General features: G+C 39.6%; 1 protein-coding gene across 1 annotated transcript in view; it reads left to right on the plus strand.

Annotated features, from left to right (window-relative positions):
• The window catches only part of eys (EGF-like photoreceptor maintenance factor), a 342,903-nt gene that overhangs the window by 320,556 nt on the left and 2,783 nt on the right, over window positions 1-19,564 (plus strand). The window contains exons 34-40 of the mRNA XM_088352009.1: window positions 3,622-3,794; window positions 11,858-12,040; window positions 13,595-13,761; window positions 13,827-13,971; window positions 18,472-18,634; window positions 18,724-18,896; window positions 19,016-19,177. Coding sequence (XP_088208135.1) covers window positions 3,622-3,794; window positions 11,858-12,040; window positions 13,595-13,761; window positions 13,827-13,971; window positions 18,472-18,634; window positions 18,724-18,896; window positions 19,016-19,177 — 1,166 coding nt within the window. The remainder of the gene's footprint in view (window positions 1-3,621; window positions 3,795-11,857; window positions 12,041-13,594; window positions 13,762-13,826; window positions 13,972-18,471; window positions 18,635-18,723; window positions 18,897-19,015; window positions 19,178-19,564) is intronic.

Here is a 19,564-nt window from a genome sequence, read left to right on the forward strand (position 1 = left end):
TTTGTTTTGTGTTTATTTTGCTTTGTTTTTACTTCCATATCGTTTTTTTGTTTTGTGTTCTTTCATTTTTTTTATTTTACTTTTATATTTGTGCCTATTTGTGTGGGCCTGCTTTATTTGTATTTAAAAATATATATGATTTATTTGTTTGCTTTTTTTACATGATCTCTGGTTTTCTTGGTTATTTTTTTTAAGGGGATTGCCGTTTTGGGGAGGTGGGGTTGTTTTCTTTTAAGTTTTTGATGCTTTAATTTTGCTCTTCAAGCCTTTTTCTGTTTTGTTTAGGGTTTTTGCTCTTTGATTTTTGATTTAAGATGTTTTATCATTCTTATTTGTGTGTGTTTTTATTTTGTTTTGAGGGGTTTTGCTGTGTTGTTTACTTTTTTTTGCTTTTTTGTTCTTTAATTTTTTATTCTAACATTATTTTGTTATTTTATGTTTTTTATTCATTGTTTTTGTTCTCGAGATGTTTATTTTACTTATTGTATTTTTATTTCTGTGTTTTGTTTTTGTTCGGTTAACCTTTATTATTTGTCATTTTTGTTTTTTCATGGGTTTTTTGGGGGGAGGGGTTCAGTTGGGGTTTTGGGTAGGGTTTTTTGGGCAGATGTATTGGTGAGAAAGTAGAATTTTGATTTGCTACATGGATAATTTTAAGCACTTGGCCACGGCTGCACAAGCATAATTGAGAGATTGACAAGTTTATTATTTTAGGACTTACCTTTTTTGTACCTATTGTTTACAAAGGGTTATTTTTGTTGTTTGGCTTTCTGTTTTTTGTTTTCATGTTTGTGTTTTTGTGCGTTAGTCTTTTGTTTCTATTACTCTTTTGTATTTGTGTGCATTATTGTTTTGTTTCTGTTAGTGTTTTGTTTTGTTTCTTCTTCAATTCAGATTTTTCCAATGGCTGCTTGCGCTTCAGGATTTTTGTCTGTATACATGATTTTGGAGTTCTCGGGGCATTGCATATTTACTAAAAAGATATTTAATCCTTAATCTTTTTTTTCTGTAGCAACTAGTGAATGTAAATGGACTGCATTTATATAGCGCTTTTCTTGTCAATGAAGATCTCCCAAAGCGCTTTACAATGTGCTTCGCACTTTTGCTTTTTACACACAGCGTCAGCCATGCAAGGCAACTACCTGCTGTCTGGGGCATTAGGGATTCAGTGTCTTGCCTAAGGACACTTTGACATAGGGAATCCAACCTTCAACCTCTTGGTCCCAAGACAAGCGCTCTACCTCCTGAGCTAATGCCGCCCCTAGTGGCAAACGTACGCAAGTACATCAGTGCATCTTTTCAAAGGACGTTACCAAGCCTGGAATGTCTTTCCTTTGGAGTCGAGTACCGTCGCGTCTAACAATGCAGCATGCAAGCGACAGAATGTAAATATTTCATTTCTGGAAGCCACTTTCTCAAGGAGCAAAAAAAATAAGGCCCTGCAGAGCTGCTGCAGCGAACACATGATTAATTTATGGGCTTGAAACTCAGCGGCGCTTTTTTCTATCCGTGACGCCGTAACACAAATCTTGGTGACAATATGGTACCGAGAATTTTGGCTTGAGTTGCTCTTATGCAGGAATGAAAGGATTCCATTTTGGTGGAGAATTCTATGACCTGGACTGCCAGGTTTTTTTCCATTGTTTTTTGACGATTGTTTTGTGTTTAGTTACACAAATGGATTATGGGGGAACCTATTTTGTTTTGGTGTACATCTGAAAATACAGTGGAACTTCGGTTCTCGACCATAATCCGTTCCAGAACCCTGTTCGAAAACCGATTTGTTCGATCACCGAAATCATTTTTCCCATTAAAAATAATGTAAATCGTTGTAATCCGTTCCAACACCCTGAATGTTTACCTTGAATGTGCAACGTAAACATAATGCTAACCCAGGCTAATCGTACGTTCGCGTTATCGTAATTTTCCGTACGAAAGATTACGCTAACATGAACGTGTAAAAATTAAAAAAAAAAGGATAAAGAAAAGAATTATGAATAGGATTTCTTACCTTTGTGGTGGTCAGCAGAAGGCTCAGGTGGACAGTGGGGTATTCCCTAGCAAGATACACCTGTACGCCGCTCAACATCGCACCCAAGCGTACGCACTCACGCATTATCGGCGTTCGAACTCCGAATTTGTGACCGAACAGCGAAGCAAGAATTTCTCGAAATTTTTGGTCGGAAACCGATTTGTTCGAACTGAGAGGCGTTTGAAAACCGAGGCTCCACTGCAGGTGAAAAAAAATGATTTTTTTGTGTCCTCCCATCCAACAGTTTGTCATTGTTGTTATTTTTCGTATCGTTATTGTTGTTCTAGTCCTTCAACCTCTCTTGGGACCGAAAGACCGCAGGTTCGATTCCCGGCTCCCCCGAGTTGAATGTGGAAGTGTCTCTGGGCGAGACACTGAACGACTTATGTCCGCGATAGGCAGTTAGGCGCCTTGCATGGCTGCCGGTGTGTGAGTGTGTGTGTGTGTGTGAATGGGTAACTGAGAAGCACATTGCAAAGCAATTTGGGAGGTCTTCAGTGACTTGGAATGCAGAACATTTACCATTTTGGTCTTTTTGGAGGCGTTTTGGTCTTTGTTCTTTTTGTTTTTTCTTGTTCCTCTCCTTGTTCTTCTTATTTCTCCCCTTCTCCATTCTCCATTTTCCTTTTTCGTCCTCTGTTCCCCTTCTTTTTTCCTACCTGTTCCCCTTCCTGTTGGTCTTTTTGGTCTTTTTAATCTTTTTGTTCTTTTGTTGTTCTTGTTCCTCTTCTTGTTCTTCTCGCTTTTCTTGTTCTTGCTTTTCATTTTCATCATGTTTTTCTTTTTCCTATTCTTCTTATTCTTCTGTGTTGATACTCTTGTTCTTGTTGTTCTTTTTCCCTTCTTATTCTTCTTCTTGCTCTTGTTCCTCTTCTTGTTCCTCTTCTTCTTCCTGTTTTTCTGTTTCTTGTGTTCTTCCTTTTTCTTCTTCTTGTTCTTGTTTATTTTTGGTGTTCTTTATATTCGTCTTCTTCTTTTCCATTTTGCTGTTCTTCCTATTTTGTTTTTTGCTGTTCTTGTTGTTCTTCTTCCAGTTCTTTTTTTTCTCTTATTCTCCTTGTTGTTCTTGTTATTCTTCCTTTTGTTCTGCTTGTTCTTGCTTTTCTTCTTTGTGTTATTTGGGATTCTTTTTGTTCTTCTCCTTTTTTACTCATATTGTTCTTTTTTATGACAAAACACAAAAGGGGTTATACAACAAAAAAAACGATTGGCATTGAATTTTGCTCATTTTCAATATCATTATTTACTCAGTTTTTTTTCTTTATTATGTATCTTGTAAAGTGTGAAATAATGGGACTATGAGCAATATTCACGGGTATGGCAGGTGGTAGATAATTTTATGTTTTTCTTATTACTTACATCTGTACGGTATTCTTTGAATTAAGCCAAACCAGACACTTTTGAGATTTTTTTTAAACTTTTTTCCTGGTTTGAAAGATCATTTTTTTTCAACCCTTGTGTGTACCTGGAGCCACCTAGTTCCTAAATTGTAATCAAAACAATTTCAGCCAGCCCGTACTTCGATTTGGCACAAATCTCTGCATGACGTCTCACTTCTGGATTTAATTATGTGTGTCTGCACCGTTTAGTGATGCGGAGGACTGGTACTGTGAGTGCCCCCCTTTTTACAGCGGCCAGCTGTGCCAGTTTATGACCTGCAAAGGCAACCCCTGCGGTCACGGAGCCACGTGTGTCCCAAAGTCACCACTAGAAGCGCTGTGTCTCTGTCCCTTCGGGAGACAAGGGATGCTTTGCGATCAAGGTGAGTTGAAGAAAAACTTGAATCAAATGATAAGGAAATTGCAAGTTTTATTCTTACTTTTCCGATATTGCAACGTCACCATTCCGACCGACGTCAAACGTCTTTTAGAGGCTGGATTTTCTTTGAAATCATGCCAAAACGATATGCACAAAATTTTGTACAAAGTTTTTTTTTTTTCCACTTAATCAGATTTAGCCACCAGAAAGTCTTATTTTCAAAGTCTTTCACTTTTCATAGTAGAGTATGATGTAATATAGTATGATGTAGTAAAGTATGGTGTTGTATAAGGTGGGGTAGAACAGAGCAGAGTAGTGTAGTACAGTATACGTGGTGTAGGGTAGAGTAGGATATGGTAGTGTAGTCTACTATAGTATGATATGGTGTGGGATAGTATATTCTGGTGTAGGATAGTATAGTATGTGGGATAGAATACTATGGTGTAGAATATTATAGTATGCTGTAGTATAGTATGGTGCGGTGTGGTATGGTATGGTATAGAGTATTATGTAAAAAAGTGTAATCCATTGTATTGTATCTTGTACAATATAGTGTAGTGTGTGGTGTGATATAGTATAGTATAGTATAGTATAGTATAGTATAGTATAGTATAGTATAGTATAGTATAGTATAGTATAGTATAGTATAGTATAGTATCATATCGTATAGTATCGTATCGTATCGTATCGTATCGTATAGTATAGTATAGTATAGTATAGTCTAGTACAGTATAGAATAGTGCAGCATACTGCAGTGTAGTATACTGTAATGCAGTAAAGTATGGTGCAGCATACTGTAGTATAGTATAGTGTAATGTAGTAAAGTGCAGCATACTGTAGCGTAGTATATTGCATAATACTGTAATATAGTATAGTGTAATTCAGCAAAATATAGTGCAGCATACTGTAGTATAGTATAGTGTAATTCAGCATAATATAGTGCAGCATACTGTAGTATAGTATAGTGTAATGTAGTAAAGTGCAGCATACTGTAGCGTAGTATATTGCATAATACTCTAGTATAGTATAGTGTAATTCAGCAAAATATAGTGCAGCATACTGTAGTATAGTATACTGTAATGCAGTAAAGTATGGTGCAGCATACTGTAGTATAGTATAGTGTAATGTAGTAAAGTGCAGCATACTGTAGCGTAGTATATTGCATAATACTGTAGTATAGTATAGTGTAATTCAGCAAAATATAGTGCAGCATACTGTAGTATAGTATAGTGTAATTCAGCATAATATAGTGCAGCATACTGTAGTATAGTATAGTGTAATGTAGTAAAGTGCAGCATACTGTAGCGTAGTATATTGCATAATACTGTAATATAGTATAGTGTAATTCAGCAAAATATAGTGCAGCATACTGTAGTATAGTATAGTGTAATTCAGCATAATATAGTGCAGCATACTGTAGTATAGTATAGTGTAATGTAGTAAAGTGCAGCATACTGTAGCGTAGTATATTGCATAATACTCTAGTATAGTATAGTGTAATTCAGCAAAATATAGTGCAGCATACTGTAGTATAGTATACTGTAATGCAGTAAAGTATGGTGCAGCATACTGTAGTATAGTATAGTGTAATGTAGTAAAGTGCAGCATACTGTAGCGTAGTATATTGCATAATACTGTAGTATAGTATAGTGTAATTCAGCAAAATATAGTGCAGCATACTGTAGTATAGTATAGTGTAATTCAGCAAAATATAGTGCAGCATACTGTAGTATAGTATAGTGTAATGTAGTAAAGTGCAGCATACTGTAGCGTAGTATATTGCATAATACTGTAGTATAGTATAGTGTAATTCAGCAAAATATAGTGCAGCATACTGTAGTATAGTGTAGTGTAATGCAGACAAGTATAGTGCAGCATACTGTAGTGTAGTATAGTGTAATGCAGTATAGTGCAGCATACTGTAGTATAATATAGTGTAATGCAGTATAGTGCAGCATACTGTAGTATAGTATAGTGTAATGCAGTATAGTGCAGCATACTTTGGTATAGTGTAATGCAGCAAAGTATAGTGCAGCATACTGTAGTATAGTATAGTGTAATGCAGTATAGTGCAGCATACTGTAGTATAATATAGTGTAATGCAGTATAGTGCAGCATACTGTAGTATAGTATAGTGCAATGCAGTACAGTGCAGCATACTGTAGTATAGTATAGTGCAATGCAGTACAGTGCAGCATACTGTAGTATAGTATAGTGTAATGCAGCAAAGTATAGTGCAGCATACCATAGTATAGTATAGTGCAGTTTAGTATCAGAATCACCTTTACTAGCACTGTGTTGCCACAATGAAAACCACTTGGCAAAATATACAAACATAAAATATAATAGATAGAAAAATATAAATTATTCATCCCCACTATAAAAAAGTACTCACATCTAACATAAAAAATTCGACACTTAATAGCCGGCACCACATCTTTCCAATGTTTGTTTTAGTTGAATAATGAAAGAGATATACTGTAACTCAAAAACACCTTGTCTACAAATTTGCAACCCATTCTGGGCTTTTAGTTGAAAACCCCCTTTTCTCTGCGTCGTGTGGATTTTGCAACTTTATTAAGGGACTGGTGTGCAAACACTTGTGGAATGGGAGCATTGAGCAGTGGCTAGAACGAGCGTCTGTTGTTAAGTAAAGGGAATCCCAAAAATAGTAAAGGGGATCATGCAACTTAATAGCGAAGAGGAATAAGAAAACCTAATGAATATTTTAAAAGCTGTTTTAGTTAATTGGATTGTTTACTTGGTACAATGTTTTCTCAAAACCCCCTGGATGGCTTGGAAAGGGACCTCTAGTGGCCCTAAGCGATTTGGGACCCCCTATTACTTACTGTATTTTCCGCACTATAAGGCGCACCGGGTTATAGGGCGCACCCCCAAAAAATAGTTTTTGGTCCTATATTTTCCATACATAAGGCGCACCGGATTATAAGGCGCTACAATGGGAACGTCGACAGAACAGTCAGATAGTTCAGTCAAACTTATTACCCCCTTAACATTCCCAAAGCTTGACAAAGAAGCAAATACATGTCTCAGACATGTACGGGAACAGTGTCTGTACGATGTCACCAATCACTCAAATGCATCGTTCCAAATATCATTCAGAAGGTTAAAGTCTTGGGATTCAAGAAATGCCAAACATTTCTTAGTTTCCATTTTATTTTTTGCTGGCAACTGTGTGGACAGCAAAGTAAGAATTTTATTGTGCAGGGAAACGGGGTTCTTTACTGTGCATATGACAATAAACACTTTGAATCGAATTAAGTTTAAAAATAGACTCATCACAGAAACATCCAGATCGTTCTAAAACAAGATACCGGGAAAATATAAAGCCGCACAGCTCACCTAAGTTCTCTTGCAGCCATCACGTTCAATAATGATACGTAACCATGGTCTTCTTACAACCGTGAGTGTAGTGGATCCAGGAGAGTAAAATATTTACAAATACAGAATAGTAAAAAATGTTTTCTCTATGCCGTAGTGCAACCCAACGTGTGATTCACATTCATCTTTTTCGGCCAATTGCAGGCTTTGTTTCGCCCCTTTAGCCTATGCGAGCCTGTAAATGATAAAAAGGATCCGCCCCCTTGACCTCCGAATAACTTTAGCCAATAGTGACTGATTCAAATGATGATTGACACATTGGTTAGGAAATGAAACGCCGGTATATAAATCCCAGCATACACCGCGGACGACTTCGCCTTCGGGGGAAAATCTAGTCGGCGGCTGCTTGCCTTAGTTGCAAGACTTTGCGACTTAATATTGATCCATATATAAGGCGCACTGTATTATAAGGCGCATGGTCAGCTTTTGAAAAAAATAAAGGCTTTTAGGTGCGCCTTAGAGTGCGGAAAATACGTTAATCAGTTGAGTACCTGCTAGAACTCATTCCATGTTTAACTCCAGGGGTGGGCAACTATTTGGAGTCGGGGGCCGCATGTGACATGTTATACTTCTTTTGAAATACTTTCATTAAATTGCTTTTGCAAAATAGTATAGGTCCCTGTTTTAAGTACTTCATTTCTTATTTAGTTTTGAAGTATTACTGTAGTTTTTTTTCTTACAAAGCAAGAAGCTAATCGTGTTTTTATGTCACAATATTGTCTTGTTGTGAACCTCTCCATAGGATCATGATCCTAAACATAAGTAGCAAAAATAGGTCTCAATAAAATTGAACTATTAAAGTAATCAGTAGAGGGTGCTAAAACTGCACGGACAAAAATCTTTTTGGTTTTGTAAAAGTACCATTACCATTCAATTTAGAGTTTAATATGATGATCAGATTAGTTTAATATATTATTATATTATAATCTACCTATTATTATCTAATTTATTATTTTATAAAATACTTATTTTTTGGATACCCTTTGGGTTAAAAATACTACAGCCTCAGTTTTAGTTTTTGTTGTAAATATTCCTTTTTTCATTGTTCTCTTTTTTTTCTCTTGTTCTTCTTCATGTCCTTTGTGGGTTCTTGTTGCACTTCTTCTTCCTGTTCTTTCTCTTTTTATTGTTTTTCTTTTTGTTCTTGTTGCTTCTTGTTTTTATTCAGGTTCTCCTTTTTGCTGCTCTTCTTGATCTTCTTTTTGTTCTTCTTTTGTTTGATCTTTATGTTTTTTCTTTCTGTTCTTCTCTCTGCTATTCTTCTTCATGTTCTTTTTTGCCTTCTTCTTGTTCTCCATCATGTTCACCTTCCTGTTCTTCTTTTGGTCGCTCTTCCTGTTTTTTTCCTGATCTCCTTGTTCTCCCTGTTATCCCTTATGTTCTTCCTGTTTTTCTTTTTGTTGTTTCTTTTTTCTGTTTTATTCTATCTCGAACAAATCGTTTTTTCTTCTTTCTGTCCTTCCACTTCATCTGTTTTTTTTCTCTTGTTTTTTCTTCCTGTTCTTCTTTCTGTCCTTCTTTATGTTGTTCTTTTTGCTATTTTATTCTTCTTCCTGTTCTCCCCTTTTGCTATTCTTTCTCCTGGTCTTCTTGCTCTTCTTTTTTTTCTTTTTCTTAGTCCTTTTTCTGTTTTGTTACCTGTTATTCTTAATGTTCTTCTTTTGGTTGCTCTTGATGTTTTTTTTCTCCTGTTCTCTTTCCTGTTCTGCTTATTCTCACTTCTGTTGTTCTCGATTTTCTTTAAGCTGTTCTTCTTGATATTTTTTCTGTTTTTCTCCTTTCTTACATTATTGTTCCTCTTTCTGTTCTTCCATTTGTTCTCGTTTTCTCATTGTTTTCTTTTTATTTTTCTTGCTCTTTATCTTCTTCTTTTAGTTCTTCTTGCTCTTCTTTCTGTTCTTCTTGTTCTTTTCATTTTTCTTGCTCTTCCGTCCGTCTTTCTTTACGTTTTTTTTGCTCTTCCTTCCATTTTTTGTTCTTGTTTTTCTTGTTCTTCTTTTTGATCGTCTTACAGATAGAAAGTTACACAACAAAAACTCATTTGCATATAGTGATTAAAAATGATATGGCTTTTTTCATTTATATGTGTTTAATCTTACCAGGAAAGTCTTAAATGCTTATGTGTTGTGAATAACACGTACAATACATGATTTATTCGGATTTTCTGGCGGAATTATTTTAGGAATATGTAATTGTTAGCGCATGCAGCGTTTTGTTTTGTTTTTCTTTGACTGTTTTGAGCGTCAGACCTATTATTCGACAGACTCTGACAAATAGGGGCTGATAGTAGAGATGACGCAAGGGGCTTTCTAAATAATTTATGTTCAGTTTGCCATCACTGCCAACATGAGAAGTCTGAGCTCTGTGTTGCTTGTCTCGGGGGGGAAATCCTAACAATATCTTTTCAGAAACATTGTGGAATTTAACATTAGGTATGCAGTGTCATTTTTTCCTCATCTGTGTTACTAAACTCGAACGGAGCGTTCCATTGTGAAGCAGTCAGCCCAAAATTCCTCCTAAATAGCCACTAATGGAAATGGAACAGGACTGGAGAGGTGATAGCGTTTGAAAACAGGTCATCATCTAAAAGCGTTGGGGTGAGGGCCTTGTATCCGCTCTGCCGAGGTGCCGTGTGGCAACAGTGTCATCTAGCGGTGAAAGGTGGAATGATACACACCATTCCTCATCTAGAAGCTGCTGCATCGGTTGTCATTTCCGATGAGTAGAATTGATGAAGTCTGTGTATTGTCTGTTGATGCCCTTGCGACATCTATTGCAGCCGGGTCATCCTGAAAAGGAGGATGACCTCATTCGAGTTGGGAAGCATACTTACAATATGTCATCCGATGCAGTTACTAGCAGTGTTGGGCACGTTTCTGGAAAAAGTAATTAGTAACAGTTGCGAGTTACTTCATCCAAAAAGCATACCTGTCAAGCTCCAGTGCTCCATGCCCTTACAAACTGTCGTATTTTCCCTTGCAAAATACAAAATAATCTTTTTTTTTTTTCAAACGTGTTTATTTACAGGGGTGGGTAGGGTTACTTTAACTGGATTACTTTCAATTACTTTTGGATTACTCCAATACCAAATATGCTAATAAAAGACAAAAGAAACTAAATATGAATAAAATGATGACTCACAACACGTGGTAAGCTTTCTCTCCTGGCTTTGATCTTTTTGATCTCCGAAAACTAAGATAAAATGCGACAAAATGAAAATAAATCCAAACAGCTTGCCAACATCATTTTTGCCATTCCGTATATTGCGTTACTTCCCAAGCCTGCACAAAATGTAGTCATTTTATTCATATTTAGTTTCTTTTGTCTTTTATTAGCATATTTGGTATTGGAGTAATCCAAAAGTCATTGAAAGTAATCAAATTAAAGTAACCCTACCCAACCCTGGTTATTTATGTAGTTTATGTGTTTTGTTATCATATATATTGTTAATTAACATTTTGTTGTGAGATACAGTACTGAGTTGCTCGACATGAATGAGGTTTATTATAAAAAAAAAGATAAAAAATGAAGTAGCTTGGACGTTCACTGTAGAAGGAAAAAATACATGCAAATATAATTAAGTAGAATAATACATTTTCTTATTATCAAATTATGAGTTCATTTTCTGCATTAAATTATTGTTGGTAATATACTGATTAAAGGGATAACCACAAACCTGTCTTTATTCATTTTCTCATTTTATACTTCCTTTTTTTATTAACTTCTTTATTAAACATGATAATTCGTAATATAATGCACCAAAGCAAGTGAGCCGTTTGACAGCCGGCTCTCTTTAATGAGTTGAGCCGAAAAAGCCGGTTCTCTAAAAAGAGACGGACTTTCTTTCACTACACAACTCAGTAGCATCAAACCGCTCGCTTCGTTTGTAACGAAAATAACGATACCGAGATAAAGGCTAACGCAGCGAACTCGTTTGACTTGATTGATTTGCCGTTTCGGGATAGTCTGTGTATACCGGATGGTACTCCATAATTGACAAATTTGCGTTTTTCCGTACAGATTTTCTCGTACGTCGTACACGTCTTGAAATGCATAATAAACGTACTTTGTACGGCAAAACCGTACAGGTTGACAGGTATGAAAAAGTAATTGCGTCACCTCCAGGTAATAGTAGTTACAAATAAATCCTTCAATACTCACATTGAAGTGTACCCCCTGAAACTAAAAAATAGCCACAAAGTAACAGAAGAAAATGTGTACACCAACCTGTGGAAGCGGGTGAATGCTTCATATCTCTTGGATTGTGCAACCTTAAGAGTTTGCAAAGTAACAGTTGAGACACTCCATATCCATTTTGTCTTTTGCCTTCTAACGACTCGACTATTTCCTTCTTGATTTCTGGGTAGTGTTCGAGACATTCTGTTCTCAAGGGGCCGGATCAGTGCATCTTTTTTTCTGTAACTGTAAAGAAATTCAATTACATTTTTGGTATCCTAATTAAGTAAGTTTGTTACACGTAATTTGTTGCTCCCCAAGCCTGTGTGCAGCCTCTTATTAGTTTCTTCATTTTCTTCATGCTGTGGTGTTTGAGTATGTGGTTTTAGATTATTTGATTTGTAATGGTGATCTGTGGAGCCCTTTGCGACTTTTTGTTATTAGGGGGCTAAATAAATAAAAATAACTATACTTATTCCTGTCTCGCAGCAGTCAACATCACCCAGCCAAAATTTAGCGGTTCCGACCGCTTCGGCTACACTTCTTTCTTGGCCTACTCCGACATCCCGAGCTCCAAATCCTTCTACCGGTTCCGGTTGAAGTTCAAGCTGGCCGATAACTCCTCCGCCTTGAGAGATAACTTGATCCTGTTCGCCGGACGCAAAGGTCAAGGTTAGTTATTTTTAAAAGAGGAAATTTGGCAGGGGACAATAAAAGTTTGGGGATTTACATATCAGCTCGGGAGAAAACTTTTGCTTCCATTCTTTCTAGAGGCACTGTTCAAAATAGCACAGTCTTCCTTGCAAAGAGTTGTCTTTGTTGAGAAAAGTCAGACACAATCCTAACCCAACCCAAGCCTCCCTACTTACCCTAGACCTAAACCACTAAACTTAACTCTCCAACCCTAACCCCTTATGAACCAAAAACCTCTAACCCCAAACCTAACCTAAACCTCAAATCTATATCCGTAACTCCTACCCTACCCTAACCTCAACCATAATCCTAATCCTACCTAAAACCTTAACCTCTGATTTACCTACAAATCCTAACCAACAAACCTAAACCTAATCCCTAACCTTAACCCCACCATGAACCTTAATCCCCTAACCAAAACCATAAAATGAATCCTACCCTATCCTTAAACCTTTCTATTTAACCTAATCCCCTCATATTTTAGTCCTACCCTAAATTTAACCCCTTCCCCTTAAACCTAATCCCCTAACCAAAACCATAAACCTAGTCCTATCATAACCTTAAACCCCTTGCTAACCCTAAAAGTACCCCAGCCTCTAACCCACACTTCCTAACCCGCAAACCTTATCACTAACCCTCTGACTATACCCTATCCTCCTTACTAATCCTAAACTCAAACTTATACCAAACCAATACCCTAACCCTTGAACCCGAACCAAACCTTAAACCCCCATTCACTCCAATCCCCGAACCTAAACCATAACCCCCTACTCATCCTAAACCCTAACTTCTGATGAAAAACCACTAAATTCTAAATCTTAACACTAACCATCTAACCATTATCTAACTCTAACCATTATACCCTATCCTCCTTACTAATCCTAACCCTCAAACTTATAACAAACCTATACCCTAACCCTTGAACCCGAACCAAACCTTAAACCCCCATTCACTCCAATCCCCGAACCTATACCATAACCCCCTACTCATCCTAAACCCTAACTTCTGATGAAAAACCACTAAATTCTAAATCTTAACACTAACCATCTAACCATTATCTAACTCTAACCATTATACCCTATCCTCCTTACTAATCCTAACCCTCAAATTTATAACAAACCTATACCCTAACCCTTGAACCCGACCCAAACCTTAAACCCCCATTCCCCCCAATCCCCTTACCGAAACCCCCTACTCACCCTAAACCCTAACTTCTGATGAAAAACCCCTAAACTCTAAACCTTAACACTAACCATCTAACCATTATCTAACCCTAACCCTTGAAACCTATCCTAAAGTGAAACCCTAATTTTCGACACTAAACCCTAACCCTGCCCTAACCTCCCTACTTGCTTTAACTCCAACCCTGTTGCTTCCCTAACATAACCCTAACCTTATAATATATCAATTCGTTCTCATTGTTTCCTATATATATATTCATTTATTTATCATTGTTCATTTTTACATCCATTGTTTTATACATTTATCAATCAAATTTGTACGTATTAATTGATTTGTTTTGATTTATAAAAGGCAGCGATGGTGACGACTTCCTGGTTTTGGGCCTACGAAAAGGTCGAGTCTTGCATCGTTTCAACCTGGGTTCGGGTATCGCCACCATAGTCTCGGACCGGATCGACCTCCGCAGGGGCGTCCACGCCGTTTCCTTCGGTAGAACGGACACAGCCGGCTGGCTGAAGGTGATAACGGATTATTGAGTCCGACCTCGAGAGACGGGGATTATTTTTGTTGGCGTTTTTCGAAGGTGGACGAGCAACGGAACAGGACGGGCTCCTCTCCAGGACTTTTACGTGGCCTGGACGGCGTCAGGACACTTTTTGTAGGCGGATATAATGAGGACACGCGAGACCTGCTGCCACTCGGTGCAAGGTTCAGGCAAGGATTTATGGGTAAGGCGGATTTTTTTTTTCTTTTTTCGAAACCTTGAACTTCATAATGGTATGAGGAGAAAACACCTGAGCAGAAACGAAACTGAAATAATAATGTGAGATAAATACAACCAAATAAATACAATAAAAAGCTGCTAGTGCTAGTAGTGTTAGTCATTGCTATTAGTGCATGTAACGGTTTATGGGTAAGTGTTTTTATTTTAGTTATTTCTGCTGCAATGATGATAACCTCTAGAAAATCCATTACAAGTGCATTCACTAGTCATGCTTGTTTATACATTTACCCTAAACCCAACCCAACAAAACCTCTAACCTCCCTAACAATAGCCCCCAAGCTCCTTCTAACCCAGAACCATAACCCTAGGTCCTTATCCCCAACTGCCCTAACCCAAGTCCTGTGATTCCAGACCCCCTCCCAAGCCAACCCCACAACTCTCTAGCCACAAACCCCAACCCGCTTACCTGAGGCCCCTAACCCCCTAACCAAAGATCCCTGACCCTAGCCCTCACAAACATTAAACTCTAACCTTAACTTTCTAACCCTAAACAGCCTATTACCACCCTAATCCAAGCCCCATTGAGCCCAGCAAAATCCCTTAACCTATCCACCCTACCTCTAACCCTTGGCCTCCAAACCCGCTCACTGAAGCCCTTGAACCCTAAAAGCCCCTATACCCTAGACACCACGAACATCCAAAGCCCCTAAACCTACCGACCCTACTCCTAAACACTAACCCTACCCCTAATTCTGTAACACTCGCCCCCTCAGCCATCTAACCGAAGCTCCTTAACCCTAGCCCCCATTAACCCTAAAAACTTACCCTGACTGCCTTATTACAAACCCTAACCCACTCACTTGAGGCCCTTAATCCTAAACCCTTAAGTGAAGATCCCTAACCTTCGAACCAAAGATCCCTAAGCTCCTAATTGCAGATAACTAACCCTAGCCCCAACAAACCCTAAACAATTACCCTAACCCTTGGCCCCTAACCCCCCAAATCCAGGCCCCACCCTACCGCTAAACCTCTAACCATACACCCCTAATCACCCTTACCGACGCTCTCTAACCCGAACCCCTCGTAACCCAAGCTTCCTGTACCCTAGCTACCCTAACCCCCAAAATCCTTAAACCTAGCCTGCCTACCCCTAAACCAAAACACTATCACTACCCCTAACCCTAGCCCCTGCCCTTGCTTCCTAACCCTATCCCCTCTAACCAAAGCTCCTTAACTCTAGCCTCCACTAACCCTAGACACATACCCTTACACTTCCATTCTAACCCCTAACCTTCTAAGCCTAACCCCTAATCAACCTTACCGACGCTCTCTAACCCGAACCCCTCGTAACCCAAGCTTCCTGTACCCTAGCTACCCTAACCCCCAAAATCCTTAAACCTAGCCTGTCTACCCCAAAACTAAAACACTAACCCTACCCCTAACCCTAGCCCCTGCCCTTGTTTCCTAACCCTGAAGCTCCTTAACTCTAGCCCCCACTAACCCTAGACACATACCCTTACACTTCCACCCTAATCCTATGCTCCTGACGCCCCTAACCCAAGCCCCATAACTCTGACCTCCCCTGAACCTAAACCCTTAACTCCCTAAACTTGCTCCTAACCTGTAACTCTCTCACCCTAATCCTACCCCTAACCCTAGCCCCTGCCCTTGCTTCCAAACCCTATCCCCTCTAACTGAAGCTCCTTAACTCTAGCCCCACTAACCCTAAACACATACCCTTACACTTCCATCCCTAACCCCTCTAACAATACACCACCACCAACCCCTTACCGACGCTCTAACCTGAACCTTTCGTAACCCAAGGGTCCTGTACCCTAGCTATCCTAAGCCCCAAAATCCTTAGACCTAGCCTGTCTACCCCGAAACCAAAACACTAACCCTAGCCCCTGCCCTTGCTTCCTAACCCTACCCCTTCTAACCGAAGCTCCTTAACTCTAGCCCCCACAAACCCTTACACTTCCATCCTAATCCTATGTTCCTGACGCCACTAACCCATAACTCTGATCTCCCCTGAACCTAAACCCATAACTCCCTCAACTTGCCCATAACCCGTAACTCTCTCACCCTAACCATAGCCCACAACCCTTCACCTCCCTTTCCCTGCATACAAAAGCTTTACAACAATACCCCAAAAAAATCAAATCAGCCGCAGATGATGACAGTTGACTTATTCCACCTGACCCGGCGACATCTCCCGTATTGGTAAACTCCACACGGGCGATCGCCCCCCCGACAGCCCCCCTCCGGCGCAGAGGATGTAATGAGAACTCACGGGCGTCTAATCAGATCTGAGTGACCTTCTCGGAGGCCTAATCACGATGGCTGGCGGCGAGCTCACTGATAATTCACTTCGCTCCCAGTTATCAACAGCCCGGCCCCCCCGCGCATCGTGCCCCCCCCAACCCCCTTCGGCGGAAAGGTGGCGGAGGAGACGTGCCGACTCCTGAAATGAATCAGTCTGTCAACTTGATCAAATAACAAGTTGCCGGGAAGAGTGTTTGTCCAGGTTCGCTTAAAGAAAATCCAAAGCGTGCTGTAATTGGCATCGGGGCGTGAATATTTATGAACGAGCGTGACATTTACGATGTTTGTGTGTGTGACCCATGTATGAAATATTGTTTTTATGACAAGCTCACATTCTAGAAAGGATCGAATGATGAAGGCGTGTTCGTTTCCTGGACCAGACCGAGTCATCGGACTTTGAAAAATAGAGCTGGAGATCGATGGGAAGAGCCCTCCCACCAAGCTATTGGCCAGGAGTGCGCTGCCCCTAAAGCCCCGCGAGAATGTTTCTCCCCCTGTGTTATAGGGAAGGGTGTGGATTTGCAAAATGGATCATGAAACTCTTACCAGGTGTTGGATATCAAAATGTACCGTTTACCAAATTGTTTGAATTAGTTATCTGACTCCGAGTTATCTGATTTATTTTCCCTAAAAATTTAACTAAGTGTACTCCATCGAAAACGGACGGATTAGCCACATTGGAGTCTCTGGGAAGCCTTTTTCTCAAGTCCTATAGCTTTCTCCTATTGGCCATCTTTTCCCTTAGTGCAGGCGTGCCGACTCCTCCCACGGGCGTGCCAAGGAAGCCCCCTGGGCTTCACCATCTCGTAAAAGAGTCCCGATGTCTGGGGTACTCAAAACAACACCGAGCGTTTCTACGTCATCAGGGCTTTTCTGCGTCACCAGCGTCTGGATGTGCTGATTATCTTATCAGCCGTATGTCCCGTTCCGGCCTTTCCTGTAAACAACATTTTTCACCAGGGTGCCCTGACCTCACACCACAGCCCAGTCAGTGAATATTTTTTGCATTAAATGTAATTTGTATTCAATCGTATAAAATCCTTTATAGTCCAATGTATAAAATCCTTCACCTCTGGGATTACAAGGCAAAAGAAAGTTTAACTCCCTCTACAAGATATAGTACTGCACATTCCTGAGACGTCAAAGGTTGTATGATAAGATAAGGGTGAAGGACCATTACTGGGAATGTACTGATAAGAAAGGATACAGCAAGTAAACACTTCCCTTCAATATGTGGATGAATATGTTGCGCATCTACAACAACCAAATGAAGAAAGTGATTATCAAAACAAAGATTATTAAACAGCAAACTTAATGTAGATGGAAAACTTATGTAACAACATCCTCAGTGACCTATTTTAAGAATCTAACAATGACGAAATAGGGCCCCCTCATCACGCCGGCACGAGAATTCTTCAGGGCAAGGAGTTGATTCCTCGAATAAACGCATTGTTGTGCGTTAAAACCCATAACGATAGGATAGAAAGTAATCTAAAGTGTAGTTGTCAAATGGGACGGAAAACACCGAAGATAGAAGTAGACACTTAAAACCACAAATCAAAAAAAGTGCGAAATAACACAGAGCTGCTGGAAAGGCTGCCACTCGCGGCGGCGCCGCTTTAAGGGGTCCGAGATTAGAGTTTGGGGGTTAGGACTCGGGGGTTAGGGTAGGGTTAGGGAGTATTAGAGCTATAATTAGGGAGGGTTAGAGCAAGGGTAAGGATTAGAAAGATAAATTGGGGTTAGAGTTTAGGGGTTAAGTTAAGGATTTGGGGGTTAGGTTACATTAGGGATAGAGGTTATGGGTTAGGGTTTTATGAGGTTGGGTGAGGAGAGTGATAGTGATAGTGTTTAGGGTTAGCGCTAGGGTTTAGGTAGGGTTGGAGGAGTTAGGATTAGGTTAGGTTAGGGAGGGTGAGGCCTAGGATTAGGAAGTTAGGGTAAATGGTTTAGGGCTAGGTCCACGGAGTTATGGGTTAGGGATTCAGGTATTTTGTAAAACAGGTTGTTCGAAAAAAAAAGGTATAACATAATATTTTGTATAAAATTTCTTAAGAAAATAGCCAGAATGGGCTCATTTTGTTTTTGCCAACAGTACAAAATAGAGTTGTTTTGTAAAAAAAAACACAAACAAAAGAAAATTAACCCCCTCTGCCTATTTATTTTTGTTTTATTACAGGTTGCATTTTCGACATGCTCTACCAAACAAGCATCAACGAAACAGCCCGGGCTTTGGGACGTCCATCCTTCGGGCGAAGCGTGGGACAATGCGAAGTCGATTCGTGCGACCGTGTCCGTTGCGGGAACGGCGGAACATGCGTGGCCTCGGGTTCATCCGTGTAGTAAGACACGCATCGAATAGTGGGGTCTGAGGGGGGGTAATGGAGAAAACGAGAAGAAGAAAAACCTCATCATCTCGCATTTCCCGCAGTTGCCAGTGCCCTTCGGGATGGAAAGGAGCGCTGTGTTGGGAAACGGTGTCAGCGTGCGACGAGGCACACGTCCCCCCGCCTCTTTGCGCCCCGAGTGCCACCTGCATCCCTCTTCCAAATGGATATAGCTGTCAGTGTCCCCTGGGAACCGCAGGACGCCACTGCCAAAAAGGTCGAGCCATCAAAGACTATCTGCATCATTACACGTGTTTCTTCCCCCCCGCTCGTTTTGTCAACAGGGAAACACTTTGGCTGCTCAATTATTTAACCGAGCTATCGTCCTCCTTTCAGAAACGAGCATCAGCGATCCGTTTTTCAGCGGCCGGCGAGCGTCATGGATGTCCTTTCCGCCGGTGAAGACGAGGCACAGGACCGTTTTAGAGATGCAGTTCCAAGCGTTGGCACCGGAGGGCGTCCTTTTTTATGTTGCGCAACATCTTGGGGATAGGATAGGTAATCGCCATGAGTTGACATTTGAAAATGATATTGTCACCTAAAAATGTGCTACGTCCCCACCAACGCCAAGACCAAACCTCGTCCTTGTTACGTACAAATATTTTCCAAAAAAAAAACAACAAAATATACATAAATATATAAAAGAAATAAGCTAAAAGCACAGGACTGTCCGCCACGTTTAAAACCCATTCGGCGATGCATTTCATACTAAAACCGTCGACAATATAAATTAATAAATGTATCCAAATTTTGATTAAGTTCACCTTTTATTTTATTGATTATTATTTTTTTCCTTTTATTGTTTCTTTATATTTTAAGTTTGTTTTGTATTGTTCAAAGTTTTAGTCCATTATTGTTTTACATTATTGTTATATTGATTTTTAT

Source organism: Urocampus carinirostris, chromosome 13, assembly GCF_059441175.1.
Source record: "Urocampus carinirostris isolate Australia breed hairy pipefish chromosome 13, RoL_Ucar_1.0, whole genome shotgun sequence".
Classification (NCBI taxonomy): Eukaryota; Metazoa; Chordata; class Actinopteri; order Syngnathiformes; family Syngnathidae; genus Urocampus; species Urocampus carinirostris.